The 16,852-nt window shown below is 36.9% G+C and overlaps 1 protein-coding gene across 9 annotated transcripts in view; it reads left to right on the forward strand.

The window, feature by feature from the left end:
• VPS50 (VPS50 subunit of EARP/GARPII complex) overlaps positions 1-16,852 on the forward strand; it is a 137,900-nt gene that overhangs the window by 49,989 nt on the left and 71,059 nt on the right. Inside the window, exon 13 of one of the 9 annotated variants that reach the window (XM_049894753.1) lies at positions 6,001-8,619. The exons of 6 other annotated variants lie outside the window; for them this stretch is intronic. In XM_049894753.1, the coding sequence (XP_049750710.1) occupies positions 6,001-6,132 (132 nt within the window). In that variant the 3' untranslated portion in view covers positions 6,133-8,619. 2 more of the 9 variants (XM_049894755.1, XM_049894754.1) reach the window with 2 other exon arrangements.

Raw genomic sequence — 16,852 nt, forward strand, 5'->3', positions numbered from 1 at the left:
CTAATTAGTGAATACCCCTCTGCCTCCCTCTCCTGTCTTGTAACCATCAAAGAATATTTCTTCTCTGTTTAAATTACTTTTCGAGCTGTTATGATAGTGGTCCTACACAATATTTGTCCTTTTGCAGCTGACTAATTTTACTCAGCATAATGCCTTCCAGATTCCCCCATGTTATGAAATGTTTCACAGATTCATCACTGTTCTTTATCGATGTGGAGTATTCCATTGTGTGAATATACCATTATTTATTTATCCATTCATCTGTCGATGGGCACCTTGGTTGCTTCCTTCTTTTTGCTATTGTAAACAGTGCTGCAGTGAACGTGGGTGCACAGGTATCTGTTTGTGTAAAGGCTCTTATTTCTCTGGGATATAGTCCAAGGAGTGGTATTGCTGGATTGTATGGTAGTTCTATTTCTAGCTTTTTAAGGAAGCGCCAAATCAGTTTCCAAAGTGGTTGTACCATTTTACATTCCCACCAGCACTGTGTAAGTGTTCCAGTCTCTCCACAACCTTTCCAACATTTATTATTTTGTGTTTTTGGATTAATGCCAGCCTTGATGGAATGAGGTGGAATCTCTTTGTAGTTTTGATTTGCGTTTATCTGATGGCTAATGATTGTGAGCACTTCCTCATGTAACTGTTAGCTACCTGAATGTCTTTTTTAGTGAAGTTTCTGTTCATACCTTTAGCCCATTTTTTAATTTGGTTATTTGTCTTTTTGTAGTTGAGTTTTTGCAGTATCATGTAGATTTTAGAAATCAGGCGCTGATTGGAAATGTCATAGCTAAAAACTTTTTCCCAGTCTATAGGTGATATTTTTACTCTTTTGGTGAAGTCTTCGGATGAGCATAGGTGTTTGATTTTTAGGAGCTCCCAGTTATCTAGTTTTTCTTCTGCATTGTTAGTAATGTTTTGTATACTGTTTATGCCATGTATTAGGGCCCCTAACATTGTCCCTATTTTTTCTTCCATGATCTTTATAGTTTTAGATTTTATATTTAGGTCTTTGACCCATTTTGACTTCATTTTTGTGCACAGTGTGAGGTATGGGTCTTGTTTCATTGTTTTACAGGTGGATATCCAGTTATGCCAGCACCATTTGTTAAAAAGACTGTCTTTTCCCCCTTTAACTGTTTTGGAGTCTTTGTCAAATATCAACTGCTCATATGTGGATGGATTTATATCTGGATTTTCAGTTCTTTTCCATTGGTCTGTGTATCTGTCGTTGTACCGGTACTAGGCTGTTTTGACTACTGTGGTGGTATAATAGGTTCTAAAATCAGGTAGATTGAGGTCTCCCACTTTGTTCTTCTTTTTCAGTAATGCTTTACTTATCTGGGGCCTGTTTCCCTTCCATATGAAGTTGGTGGTTTCTCCATCTCATTAAAGAATGTCGTTGGAATTTGGACTGGAATTGCATTAAATATATAGATCGCTTTTGATAGAATAGACATTTCTATAATGTTAAGTCTTCCTATCCATGAGCAAGGTATATTTTTCCACTTATGTAGGCCTCTTTTTGTTTCTTGCAGAAGTGTTTTGTAGTTTTCTTTGTATAAGTCTTTTACAGTCTCAGGAAAGATTTATTCCTAAGTATTTTATCTTCTTGGGGGCTACTGTAAATGGTATTGATTTGGTGATTTCCTCTTTGATGTTCTTTTTGTTGGTATAGAGGAATCCAACTGATTTTCGTATGTTTATCTTGTAACCTGATACTCTGCTGAACTCTTCTATTAGTTTCAGTAGTTTTCTGGAGGATTCCTTAGGGTTTTCTGTGTATAAGATCATGTCATCTACAGATAGGGACACTTTTACTTCTTCCTTGCCAGTCTGGATGCCCTTAATTTCTTTATCTAGCCTCATTACTCTGGCCAGCACCTCCAACACAGTGTTCAGTAAGAGTGATGGTAAAGGGCATCCTCGTCTGGCTCCCGATCTCAAGGGGAATGCCTTTCAGGCTCTTTCCATTTAGGATGATGTTGGCTATTGGCTTTGTATAAATGCCGTTTTTTATGTTGAGGAATTCTCCTTCTATTCCTGTTTTGCTGAGAGTTTTTTTGTCAGATTGCTTTCCTGCATCAATTGATAAAATCATGTGATTCTCATCTTTTGTTTTATTTATATGATGGATTATATTCATTGTTTTTCTAGTGTTGAACCATCCCTGCATACCTGGTATGAATACCACTTGGTCGTGATGAATTATTTTTTTGATATGTTGTTGAATTCTATTGGCTAGAATTTTGTTGAGGATTTTTGCATCTGGTTTTGGTATCAGGGGTATGCTGGCATCATAGAATGAGTTTGGGAGTATTCCGTCCTTTTCTATGCTCTGAAATACCTTTCGTAGTAGTGGTGTTAACTCTTCTCTGAAAGTTCGGAAGAACTCTGGAGTGAAGCCATCTGGGCCAGGGCTTTTTTTTTTAGGTGGGAGCTTTTTGATTACCTTTTCAATCTCTTCTTTTGTTGTGGGTTTATTTAATTGTTCTACCTCTGTTTGTATTAGTTTAGGTAGGTAGTGTGTTACTAGGAATTCATCCATTTCTTCTAGGTTTTCGAATTTGTTAGAGTATCGCCCATCTTATTTCTTCTTTGGGTTATTTCCTTCCTCGTGTTTTTCTTTTGTCAGTTTGGCCAGTGTTTTATCAATTTTGTTGATTGTTTTCAAAGAACTAGCTTTTAGTCTTGTTAATTCTTTCAATTGTTTTTCTGTTTTCTATTTCATTTAGTTCAGCTCTAATTTTTATTATTTGTTTTCTTCTGGTGCTGGTGCCTGAGAGTTTCTTTTGTTGCCCTCTTTCTATTTGTTCAAGTTGTAGGGATAATTCTTTAATTTTGTCCCTTCTTTTTGTATGTGTGCATTTACTGATATAAATTGACTTCTGAGGACTACTTTTGCTGTGTCTCAATGGTTCTGATAGGAAGTGTTTTCATTCTCATTGGATTCTCTGAATATCTTTATTCCATCCTTAATGTATTCTATGATCTAGCCTTTTTTGAGCAGGGTATGTTCAGTTGCCAAGTGTTTTCTTTTCCCTGCTTTTTCTGTTATTGATTTCCACTTTTATGGCATTATGGTCAGAGAAGATGCTTTGTAATATTTCAGTGTTTTAGATTCTGCTAAAGCTTGCTTGATGACCTAGTATGTGGTCTATTCTAGAGAATGTTCCATGTGCACTAGAAAAGAAAGTATACTTGGTTGCTGTTGGGTGGTGTGTTCTGTATATGTCTATGAGGTCAAGTTGGTTGATTGTGGCATTTAGATCATCCGTGTCTTTACTGAGCTTCTTTCTGGAAGAAAGTGGTGTGTTGAAGTCTCCTACTATTATTGTGGAGCTGTCTCACTTTTCAGTGCTGATAGAATTTGTTTTATTTATGGGTACAATAATATTTAATATGGTAATATCCTCCTGGTATATTGTCCCTTTAATTGTTATATAGTGTCCTTCCTTATCCTTTATGGTGGATTTAACTTTAAAGTCTATTTTGTCAGAAATTAATATTGCCACTCCTGCTCTTTTTTGATTGTCGTTTGCTTTATATATATTTTGTCCATCCTTTGAGTTTTCGTTTGTTTGTGTCTCTAAGGTGTGTCTCTTGTAGGCAGGATATAGACAGATGTTGTTTTTTAATCCATTCTGCCACTCTCTGTCTCTTTATTGGTGCATTTAGTCCGTTTATATTCAGCGTAATTATGGATAGGTATGAATTTAATGCTGTCATTTTGATGTCCTTTTTTGTGTGTTGTTGACCTTTTTTCCCTTTTAATTTTTTTGTGCTGAGTAGATAATCTTTATATATTGTCTTTTCCTCATATTCATTATTGTTGGTTTTGTTTCTGCCGAGCCTGTTTTTTTGTTGTATTTTATTTTGATGTGTAGGATAGTTTGTCTCCTTTGTGGTTACTTTATTATTTACCCCTATTTTTCTAAATTTAAACCTAACTTTTATTTCTTTGTATCGCCTTGCCTTCCTGTCCGTACGAAAGATCTATGACTACATTTCTTAGTCCCTGTTTATTGTTTTAATGTTGTCGTTTTCACATAACAACATAGCTGTGTCCCTGTTTCGAGCATTTTTTAATCTTGATTTATTTTTGTGATTTCCCTGTCTGGGTTGACATCTGATTGCTCTGCCTAGTGTTTTAGTCTTGGGTTGATACCTGATATTATTGATTTTCTGACCAAAGAACTCCCTTTAGTATTTCTTGTAGTTTTCGTTTTGTTTTTTACAATTTCCGTTAAGTTCTGTTTATCTGGAAATGTCCTAATTTCACCTTCATATTTGAGAGACAGTTTTGCTGGATATATGATTCTTGGTTGGCAGTTTTTTTCCTTCAATTTTTTATATGTCATCCCCATTACCTTCTTGCCTGCATGGTTTCTGCAGAGTAGTCTGAGCTTATTCATATTGGCTGTCCTTTGTAGGTGACTTTTGTTTCTCCCTAGCTGCTCTTAAGATTCTCTCTTTATCCTTGGTTTTGGCAGGTTTGATTATAATATGTCTTGGTGACTTTCTTTTAACATCTACCTTATGCGGAGTTCAGTGAGCATCTTGGATAGCTATCTTCTCATCTTTCACAATATCAGAGAAGTTTTCTGCCAAAAAATCTTTGATAATTCTCTCCTTATTTTCTGTCATCCCTCCCTGCTCTGATACTCCAATCACTCATAGGCTATTTCTCTTGATAGAGTTCCACATGATTCTTAAGTTTTCTTCATTTTTTAAAATTCTTTTATCTGATTTTTCCTGAAATATATTGGTGCCAAGTGCTTTATCTTCATGCTCACAAATTCTGCCTTCCACTTGCTTAATTCTCCTCTTTTGACTTTATATTGAGTTGTCTAATTCTGTAATTTTATTGTTAATCTTCTGAATTTCTGATTGCTGTCTGTCAATGGATTTTTCCAGCTTATTAAATTTTTCATTATGTTCCTGAATAACCTTTTTAATTTCTTCAGTTGCTTTATCTGTGTGTTCCTTGGCTTGTTCTGTGTATTGCCTGATTTCCTTCCTGATGTCTTAAAGGGTTCTGTATATTAATCTTTTGTATTCTGCCTCTGGTAATTCCAGGGAGGTACTCTCATCTAGAAGATCCCTTGATTCTTTGTTTTGAGAGCTTGTTGAGGCGATCGTGGTCTGTTTCTTTACGTGACTTGATATTGACACTTGTCTCCGAGCCATCTATAAGGTATTGTATTAGTTTATTTTATGTTTGCTTACTGTATCCTAGCTTCTTGCTTTGTTTTGTTTTGATATGCCCAGATGGGTTACTTGAGTGAGCTAGCTTGATTATTTTCTCCTTTGGAGCTCTGACATCCTGTCCCCAGCTGGCTAGAGCTGTTATCAGGTATATCAGTCTAGGAGTCCATTCACTTTTCTTGTGTGGATTCAGCCCAGGTGTCCAGGTAGCTGATCATCAAGTGTGTGGTACAGGCTCTGTCCTACAGTCTTAGAGGGGCAGGGGTGATTGGTGTAGGTACCGGTATCTGGTTTCAGCAGGGGGTTGCACTCTGAACAAGGCAGGGGGTTGAGAATCGTTCCCTAAGTGTCTGTGAGGAAAGCATGTCCCTGTTCTCTTGAGGGTACAGGTGTGTGGGTTCTGCCGACGTACAATGGGCACCCAGCGTTTTTGGTTGTAAGGACTGGAGCGTTCCAGTTATCCTTGGACCCCTGTCACGGGTGGCTGGGTGACCTGAGTGGAGCCACCAGTCCTTAGGCCCCTGATATGGGTAGGTGAGGACCCTGTTTAATAGGCAAAGTGGTGTTAAACATCAAATACCCCCCTCTCCACCACACAGGTGAAACAGTTGTAGTCTGCCAACAAGGGCCTTTTCTCCTGAAATAGGCCCACACAGGTCCATGCAGAGGGGAAAGGTACTCAAAGTCCACAGACTGTTTATGCCTGGACAGGAGCTGCTTCTGTCCTGAACTTCCCCAGTTAGTAGAGCTGGCAAATTGTCTTTTCCCCCAGTTGCGAATTTATTCCTTTTCCAGGGCCTGGAGGATGGCTGTAGGCACTCAACAGGGCCTATCTCAGGCCCAGGGAGATCAACAGCCGCTGAAGCCCGCTTAAGTAAAATATACGCCAAGTACATAGCTTTTGCTGAGAGTGCTGTTCTTCCCTAGTTCCTGAGGTGTGAGTAGGCTGTGCAGCTGGGTGCTTCTTCCTGAGGAAACTGAGGCGGAATGCTAGTATCAGCCCACTGCAGCCATTCCTGGGAATGGTGCCAGATGGCTCCCGGCGATTCAGGTCCGGTAACTCCTCTCTACTTCTGAATCGTTTCTTCCTCCCCCTTCCCCTCACTTCGTTTTCTAAACTTGTGTTTGATGTTTAGGGCTCCTAGCTTGTCGTAAATATACTTGTTTCACTTGTGTTTTCAGGTCTTTGTTGTAAGAGGGCTCGCCGGAAGCGTTTGTCTATTCTGCCATCTTGGCCCCACCTCGTAACTTTTGTTTCGAATGTGTTCAGGTGCCTTTTAAACATTCAAGTGAACTTGTTGAGCAGACAGTTGGATAAAAGGACCTAGCGAGATCAGAGCTGGATTTATAGATTTGGGATTCATCAGCATCTATTTGTATTTAAAATAATACTGGATAAGATCATTTGGGGAAAAGGTGTAGACAAAAAAAAAAAAATAAAAAACACAAGAGTCCTGAGCCCTGTGACATTCAGGTATTGGGCAAGGGAGAAGAGACCAGTGGAAGAGCCTGAGAAGGTCCAGTCAAAAACCAGGAGATCATGGTATCACAGCAGACAGTGTTCCAAGAAGAAGGGAGTGTAAACCTATGTTAAATGTTCCAGAATCTGCTATTACAAAATGGACCACCTGATTTGACAGTATGGTGGTCGTTATTGGCCCTGGTCTCTTTATTCTAAGAATGCTGTATATCTCTAACTAGGGAGACATTCTTGAGCTTTCTGTAGTATCAACTATGGAAGTTGTAACATAGTCCTAGAAAGTAGGTATCTAAATATCAATATCTGTTCAGCATTTTAGCCCAGTTGATACTGGTAAATCATTGAATGGCTTTGAGCTTAAATAGTCATTCTCTATTGTAACTATGTCTGGAAATTAGTGTGAAATTTAGCTAATCTTCATTCTTTAATGTGTTTATGTGCAAAAAGTGTAGGTTATTTGCCCAGTGGGAACTGGAGAAATATTCTTACTTGAGCTAGAGCAAATACTCCAGGAAGGTAGTGATTATGTATGGTATATTAAAGATTAAGTTATTAATGACAATGGATAACATGGCTAAGGAATGTCATTAAGTTAGTAATGACAATTGTTAAGATAGCTAAGGAATGTCGTTTTAATCATTTCGTAAGTCATAAGGTCTGTTTCTCAGCCTTTGTGATTATTAATTTTAAATGCGATACAGTTGCATAATCATTTTTAAATTATTCAATTTTAAGTACAGCCATCATTGGGTAAGTTTTAATGATTTTGAAATGTATTCTTTATTTCCTTATTCATCTGTTTTCCTAGGTTGATAGTATATATGTTTAAATTGTGTTTGGGTGCCATCAGTTCCTACTCACAGCAACCCTATATGACAGAGTAGAACTGCTCCATAGGGTTTCCTAGGCCATAATCTTTACAGGAGCAGATTGCCAGGTAATTTTCCCTTGCAGAGTGGCAGGTGGGTTTGAACCACTGACCATTCCATTAGCAGCTGAGTGCTTAACCGTCACATAACCAGGGTTTCTAATTTAGATACCCAAATAATCAATTTTATTTTTTGATTCTATTATTATTGCTGCCATTTGATTTAAATGGTGAAGCAATTTTTTACAGGTTAGTGATTTTTCTGTTAAAGCAGGAAATAATTTTTAATAATTTAACAAATTAGGCTTTTGTCTTTCAGTCCTCTTTCTTTGGTTATATCTGGGCTCTGTGTGTGTGTGTGTGTGTCTTGACATACTTATGCTCATGCTTCTTGAGAATGTCCTGTGTTCACTTACATAATACAAAGCTAAACATTTTACCTAGCTTATAAATTCTTATGAACAAAAATTTTTCTTCTACATTTCTTTCATTTTTTAAAAAGCTGACTACGAAAGTAGCCTATGAAATTGGTGTGTATATTTAAATTATCAAATAACTTATCCTTCCTGATTTTATCTTGACTAAATGCTTGTTAAAATTACCTCAAGAAATTTCTGTTACGTTATAAAATTATCCATATGTGTGTTATACTAGGTCAGGTAGACATGATTAAATTAAGAAAAAAAATGATTTTTTTCTTTTTTTTAGAGCTTAGTAAAAGAATACATACACACACGGAGACATGCAACAGTAAACATATATTATTATCCAACAGAGTTATACATTTTTGGTTTATATTCAAGCTGTGCTAAAAATTAGTTGAAGTCATTTTGATTTGAAGTGTTGAGAATAGTAGCAAATGTTCGGAGCAGCTTAAGAGGAATTTCTTTTGAGGAAAGGAGTTAAAAGAATTAGATATGGTAGCTGTTTATGCTGAAAAGAATGGATTCAGAGGAGTTGGTTAATGAGGTAAAGAGTGTGATGCATTTTAAGTTGACGTCCTTTCCACTGTTACGTTTTGGTTTTTACTATAAAATTAACTGCCTCTCCGTTCTTTTTCGGTGCCCTGATAGTGCAGTGGCTGAGACCAAAAGGATGGCAGTTCGAATCCATCAGCTGCTCCTTGGAAACACTGTGGCGCCAGTTCTACTCTGTCCTATAGATTTGCTGTGAGTCAGAATCGACTTGATGGCAACGTTTTTTTTTGTTTTCTATCCTTTTTCTGTTTTCTGACTTAATCTCGTCCTTTGTTGATGTCTTTATGCCACTCTCAGTCTTTACAGAGTGAGACAAAATATGGATTATTTATATAACTAGTTGCCTACATTGAACAATAATTGTGTCATTAATTTGATGCTTACTCTTAAAAATGTATTTTTAAATTATACAAGTGGTATGTGTTAACTGTAGGAAATGACAGATAAAAAGAAGAAAATAAAAATTTTATATTAGCGGGTCATGTAAAGCTGGCTCTTTTAGTTTACATATAAGAAAAAAGCCTTTAAATGTAGGATTATGCTGTATGCATTATTTTATAACTTTTTCACACTTGTTATAATGGTTTTCCATTTCAGTAAATATGCTACCCACATAACCTTTAATGGCTTGCCAATATTTCCTGTAAAAGAATCCTGTGGATTAATTAACCAGTTTCCTATTCTTGAATATTTATGTTATTCTTAGCTTTTGTCATTATGAGCAACAGTGTAGTAAATAATCTTAAATCTTTATGCACATTTTTAATTATTCCTTTAGGATAAATCACAAGAAATGAGATTACAGTGTCAAAGGGTTTACTTTAAAGGCTTTTGGTTCATAGTTCCAAAATTTCCTCTAGAAAGTGGTTTCAATTTACACTCCTTATCAGCAGTGTCTGCTTCTATCTCTTTCTGTGAACACAGGAATGGTGATTATTTTTTATTTAAGAGCTTAATTTTCAGATACCAGAAGGTAGCATATTAAGAATAATTTATGTTGTTTATCAGTCATGCATATTTGGGATGTGAAAGCAGTTAAACTGAGACATTTCATTGATTGCTGAGGTTAATTTGATTGATTTGGTTGGATAGGCGAATATTTGGTTGAAGAGAGAAATTTTTTTAGTTAGAGGAACATTATTATGAGTGTGCAGGTCATTTTTAGACGGCTTGTTTTTTTTTTTAAGAACTGAGCTGTCAGCTAAGTAATACATACTTAGCATGTATTTATAATGTGTAGCTAATTTTCTTATATATATTTATGTATTGATTTCTAAATATTTAAGGTGAAATAAAAATTACGTTGTGGTAATTTTTAAGATTAAAGCCTACTAATAAAGAATAGGTAAGGAAAGTTTATCCAGCCCTTCCTTTTTCCTTACTTCTTACTCTCAGGATTGTCAAGGGTCTGAAATCTTACCCTACTTACAAGCTAACAAGCTGTGTTACTGTCTCATGGATGCTGGTAGAAAATCCAAGATTCCTGGCTGAGAAACTGAAAAGACTTTGTTGGTCAGGGAAAAAGCAGTAGCCAAGAGCTTCCTGTTTGCCACAGTTCCTCCACACCCTCTAAGGCCCATAGGGACAAACTGGGAGGCCTAAGTGAATATGCGCATACAGTGAATTGCATTACAGGAGGGCACTGAGCTTGGGGGATTCATGTTTTTATAGTAATTGGAAGCAAGCCTGCATTTTTGTCTGGGGGGAGACATTACCTCATCAAGGCTGCTTACTGCAAATAAAACCCTGAGAAATGGCCCAGGGTAAACAGCAGCCAGGGCCTTGCATTCTTGGTATAGCCAGAAAGAATGGGCTGGGACACTGAGGTTGTGTGGCAAGGATAACCAAAGCAGTAGCACCTGTCTCGGGGCTGTGATTAGACGCTTCATCATTTTCAGTGTAGCTCTCTGAAATTTTAAGTGTTTTTAAGCTCCCCTTTTGCTAGTTAAAGAGCCCTGGTGACACAGTGGTTAAATGCTCAGTTGCTAACTGAAAGGTCGCTGGTTTGAGCCCACCAGCTGCTCTTCAGGAGAAAGATGTGGCAGTCTGCTTCCCTAAAGATTCATAGCCTTGGAAAGTGGGGCAGTTCTATTCTGTCTTGTAGGGTCACTATGAGTCAGAATCGACTTGATGGCAATGGGTTCTTTTCTTGTTTTGCTAGTTACAGGAACAAGAAATCACTCTTTCTGGTTTACATTTTGGTGACTCGCAAATTATAGAGATTAGTGTGTTATGTTATTAATGGCTGTTATTAGTCATCCGAGGGTCAGAATGCCTGCTTCACCATAAACACAAACAACATGCAGGTATGTATGTCATGTATATGTATACGTGTGTATCTGTCATCATGTATATATGTGTGTATGTTTACATGTGCCATACATGTGTATATACACACCCACTACCATATAAATATATATGCATACACATTTACCCACACACATATTCAGTATGTATACACAGTATACACACACAACATCATGATATTTACCAAGACTTAATAAGTTTGGATTTAAAGAATAAGCCCAGAGACAAGATACTCACATTTGGGACCTGTATGTACAGTTCTAGGTGCTGCTTCCAGAACAATGTTGGTGACTCATAATGGGTCCCTGGTGGTATGTTCTCAGAGGTTGATAGATGAGAGAAGCAGGGACATTCTCATATTTTTCTATAGGAATAAATCTGATTATTAAAAAATCATTACATATTTAATTGTTAATTAAGTTTTTAGGAAAAAATGCCCCCAAAAATAAAATGAATCAAGATTTAAAGCACTCCAATTTGCGAAGTTTAAACCAGTTTCCTTGTCATTACTCAGCTTTTGTTAATCAGGTAATGGGTTCAGCTCAGCAAGGACGAATAAGTCTTTAAAGAGTTCGTAACCTGGTTGTGGTTGTATTATAACCTGGTAAGGGCACATTAATTGTGATCAGAGGTAGAGTAAGAGCAATTCAAGCAGCATAAAGTGTCCAAGTGGTCAACACAGTTCTTAAAGATTTCTAAGGAAGGCATAACTGTATCTCATTTTTATGAGGAGGCTGCATCTTTTGAGTTGGGTCTTGAAGGATTTCAACAAGCAGAATGTATGTGGATGGCCCAGAGCTGTAGAGGAAATATTTAGAGCAGTATCATGGGAATAGAGAGCACAGACCAGGTGAAAGAACAGTAGGTTGTTTGCCTTGGTTGAACTGGTTTTTAGTTTGGTGTTTTGGTTGTTTTTAGATGCACTCAGGGACTAATGAGTGCCTGTGGATCGCAAGCTTTGGACTATACTTTCTGAGTAAGCAGCCTTCCCTGCCTCGACTGGAAGTGGAGGCGTTTTCTGTGCCCTGACACTGGCTCACGTATGGTGAGGTCTCTCTGTTGCCTAGTTCTAAGAACCCTTGAAACTACCAAGATAATTTAGACTGCTGGGTGATTTATTTTTATTATTCATGTGTGTGTGCATGGAGCAGGGAGGTCAGCAGTAAAAGTTAAAGAACTAATCCATTTTTAAAGTGTAGCACACAGCTACCAGCTGAACCAAAAATGATTTATTGATTGAAAGCCATTCTTAAAACCTGCCAAGGAATCATATTGTTATGTCGATAGTGTTTTATATTTAAGTACTGCTTTTTTTTTTTTTTTTTTGATGATCTCAGACAGCAGAAGGGGCCAGCAGCATTTTATCACTTGAAACTTTGAAAGACAATTATATATTCTGATTACTTATACTTTGCTTGTGTTGTAGTGGTAAGCTGATTAATGCAGTTTAACAGCAATTAGAATAGCCTGAGAATGGTACTAAAGGAGCACCTTCTGTCTATTTTCACAATTTAGGGGATACTAGTTACTTTTTTTAGTTACTTAGTTCCAAGTTGGGATCATTTACCTGTGCCTTTATGCCAACATGTAATATATATTTAGTATTAATGGTACCATCCTTGGTAGATGAGAGTGACTGTTTTTTCTTCATGAGATATTTGTGTTTTTAAATCATTCACAAACCTGGCCTGGTACAAGGAAAGTTTTGCAACAAACATATGCATGTTTTTATCTCTGCAAAGTCATAGTTCTTTATGCTTCAGAGACACTCTAGTTTATTTGCGTTATCCTTTGCGGTCCAGAGACATAAAATGATACGCATGAGGAATGACCTAGTAAATCACAAAGCTGGACCCCGAACATCCACCATCCAGTTCAGTGCTCCACGTACTGCGCAGTGCCACCTCTCTGGTTTCTGATGGTTAGAAGGTGCTTATGATATTCACCTTTTGTACAGCTTGGTATTTATGGAAGTAGTTAGAGATTGGAGAGATTTTGGAGCCACTTGGCCCAGATATTTATTTGGTCCAGAGTTCAGCCTTCCAAAGATATTTTTAGTTACCTGGGTCTCCTGCTGCTTTCACCTGCAGGACATTTCCAGGGGCCTCCAGACACACAGCAGTCTTCCCAGCAGCTTCTGGTGATGTAGGCTCCCAGTGCTAAGAGCATTCATCTAAGGATGTTGATGACCCTTTGGTGTTTTTTGAAATCCATCTATCAGTGGAGGGATGGGAGATTTGGAACTCTGTGAGAATGCCAAAACTTTTGTTCCCTTTATGTTTGACAGGATGCAATTAGAATGCTAAATGTACTTGTGAAACAAGGACAAAATAGTACTTTTAAGGATAGTCCTAAGAACTTTTGTTTTGACATTTTAATATAAAAATCATCATCCTGAAATTTTTGTAGGGATTTGATAACAGAGATTTCTGTTGGGTATGAAAATAAGTTATATAATGAGAATTAAGAGACTAAATCTAGCATCGTCCCTTTTTTAATATCTACTTCTAACTTTGAATTTAAACAGCTTTCAAAAGATGACATCCTTCCACTGTATGCTTCAGATTGAGAAAGGCTGCTTATGTTCATTTCTGGATTCGCACTCTTCTTTGAAAATGACCTCTAGATTCTTATTAAACTTTTTATTTATAATCAAGACTGAGATGTTACTTTAATAAGCTAATTTCACCATTTTTGTTTTGATGCCAGGTAGGTTGCTTGAGATGGTTAATAGTTGACCTGGAAGGTGGCAAGTGTTACTCTGAGCTGTGAGATGATTGATAGTTATTCATGGAAAGTCAGTTTTGTGGATTTTGTATAAGCTTTAATCAAAATTGCAGTAGGTGCACAGGAGCCTATTTTAATGTTTTGAAGTGTGAAACATGGTGGAAAAGGTACATTGAACTTTTGGATTATAACGTCCAGATTTGTGAATCTTTTCCAAATTCACTCCCTAAGATATTTGTTACCTTTTATGATCACCAAAGTTATTAGACATGTATGTTGTCTGTACAGAGGTTATGGATTTTTTGTTTGTTTGTTTTTAATTCGAGGTTCATTAAAATTTCCCTTCTTTTCTGAAATATTTTGAGCTATTTCTGAAAGGCTACGTATCTTTTCCCTTCACCTCAAAACCTTCATGGAATAAATTGATACCAGTAGCTTTCAGTCAAAGAATATCAGTGGCAAAGTAGCTCTGGAACATGGAGACTATTCAGTAATTAAATTTCTAGTTCCTATCTGTTGTTATTTTTTTTATCGGTTCTTAACTTTTTAAAAAAAAAAAATGTTTTGACAAGTTAGTTTTTTCTAAGTATTTTCTCTCTGAATGTTTTCTAAATTGATTCAAGCTTCTCATTGACATATGGATTACATAGGCCTGGAATTGCAATATAGCATTCTTCTGCCTCTATACTCTTGGTGAAGCAGATCTCCAGGCCTTTCTTCCGAGATGCCTTTGGGTGGGTTCCATCCGCCAACTTTTCCCTTATATTCAAGTGCTTGACTGTTTGTGCCACCTGTGCTGAAGGAGGCCCCTACCTAGGAGTTGAAGTAGGCTGTAATGTTAGGTATTCAGTAATCAGTGAATTCATTAAATCAGTAATGGGGTAGGCAGGCCCGGGTATCAGTGTTTTTCTCAAGGTGGAACTGAGATTCAGAGTGGTTTATTATCTAAGGACATATGCCTGGAAATGGTGCCAGCTGGGACCTGAGGCTTTCAGTTCCTTGTCTAGGCTTCTTTCCATTATATTGTGCAGGTGTGAAGAAGTGATACCTAAGTGAAAGTTATATGGGATGTTAATTCAGAAACTCCGGATCTCTTCTTGGCCTTGCCTTTTTATTTTTAGATTTCTTATTCAGTTATTTATTTGTTGGTTTCTTTGAATCTCTTTAGTTATGGTTCACCTATCTCTGTGTAATAAGATTCCCTGTTTGAAATTTGGAGTTGATTTTTATAAAGTAATGAGAGAACACAAGTTGCTGATGATTTAGTTATAAGGTGTTAAAAGCATGAGAAGCATTCTTCACCATGAGAAGTGACGCCACCAGTTGTCTGTATAGTATATAGCAGAATATGGTTTTCAGAGTCCAATTCTAAAGTGAAATGGTTCTTTTACTTATTGCTAGCATAGTCTTTAAGCACAAAGATGAACGCATCTGGTCTTAAATCTAATAAAAATATTGTTTTTTATTTACCCACCTTGCCTTTTCTCCGTACTCTAAATGTATTTTAGTAAATGGATTTCTACATTCATTTCTAGTTTAGAGATAAACTTAGGGAAGTTTCATCTTGTTATTGGTGGTGCTTAGTATATTGTTATACATATACTGAGTTTGTATATATGAACATATTTGAAGATAATAAAATCTGAGTTTTTATATCGTTCTTATTTATACTATTATTAAGTCTTCTCTTTTGGGAGACAGGTATACACAGTTGGCTAACTAGATCTGTGAGTTATTTAGAAAGAAAAGAGCTTGTTATAACTTCCTACATAATTTCAGCTTATTTAAAAAAAAAATTTCACAAATATGTTCTGTGTGTGTCTGTCTCCCTCAAAACCATTAAACTTCAGCAAATCCCTATGAGGTAGCATAATCAAGAACCTCCTTTTCCTCAAATAAATAGTCAAATAATGTAGCAGGACAGTGGTGGGGTCGAGAATAGAAGGTAGTAGTTCTAAGATTTAATTTTCTGGTTTGTTAAACTGTGACAAGTGTAATAGAAATTACTTGGTGGACTATAACACAATTATTTGTATAGTCCTAATTTTTCTTTAGGAAAAAATAAGACAAATACTGCCTTCCTCTTATCTGCTGAAAAAAATGTTGCATTATAATTAAGATTAAATTTATTTGCATAATATAAATATAAATTTATATGAAGTTGAGTTTATGAAAGAAAAGCTGACTTGTGGAAGAGAACCTTTATTCGGGTGAATGATTGCTGGCTGAGTTGTAGCCCAGAACTTTTAGTGATTTTTGCTTTTCTTTGCCCTCTGCTTTTTTTTAGCCTTTTCCTGACCCTGTGCATCAGTATCAGTTTTCATTATAGGTATCTGTGTGTGTCTGTGTGTATGATATCAGAGAATATATTAAGCGTAATGCTGGCTGGATCAGTCACTGGAGAAGGACATTATGCTTGGTAAAGTCAAGAGTCAGTGAAAAAAAGGAAGACCTTTAATGAGATTAATTGACATAGTGGCTACAACAGTGGGCTCAAGCATAGCAATGATTGTGAGGATGGCACAGGACTGGGCAGTGTTTCGTTCCGTTGTACCTAGGGTTGTTATGAGTCGGAACTGACTCAGTGGCACCTAACAACAACAATGCTGGCTGTAGTAAAAATAAACCAAAGGAAAAAAAATCAAGACTTTTATAGTAAAGGTGGCGATTATAAAAGTAAACATAAAAAATTACCCCAAATTATAAATATGCAAAGATATTTTATATTGATCCCTGTAAGCCACGATTCCCCTTCGTGTCTGTCAGTTTGTCCTACTGTGAGGGCTTGCGTGTTGTGATGCTGGAAGCTGTGCTACTGTTATTCAAATACCTGCAGGGTCACCCATGGCAGACAGGTTCAGCTGAGCTTCCAGACAAAGACTAGGAAGAACCCGACAGCCTGCTTCTGAAAACAGTTATCCAGTGAAAACCTTATGAATAGCAGCGAAACATAGTCTGATACAGTGCTGGAAGATGAGCCCCCCAGGTTGGGAGGCACTCAAAATATGACTGGGGAATAGCTGCCTCCTCAAAGTAGAGTCGACTTTAATGATGTGGATAGAGTCAAGCTTTTGGGGCCTTCGTTTGCTGAAGTGGCATGACTCAAAATGAGAAGAATCAGCAAACATTCATTAGTAATCTGAATGTGGAATGTATGAAGGATGAATCTAGGAAAATTGGAAATCGTCAAAAATGAAATCGAATGCATAAAGATTGATATCCCACACCTTTGTGAGCTGAAATGGACTAATGTTGACCATTCTGAATCAGACCGTCCTAATGGTCTAC

The sequence above is a fragment of the Elephas maximus genome, chromosome 8 (genome assembly GCF_024166365.1).
Source record: "Elephas maximus indicus isolate mEleMax1 chromosome 8, mEleMax1 primary haplotype, whole genome shotgun sequence".
NCBI lineage: Eukaryota > Metazoa > Chordata > Mammalia > Proboscidea > Elephantidae > Elephas > Elephas maximus.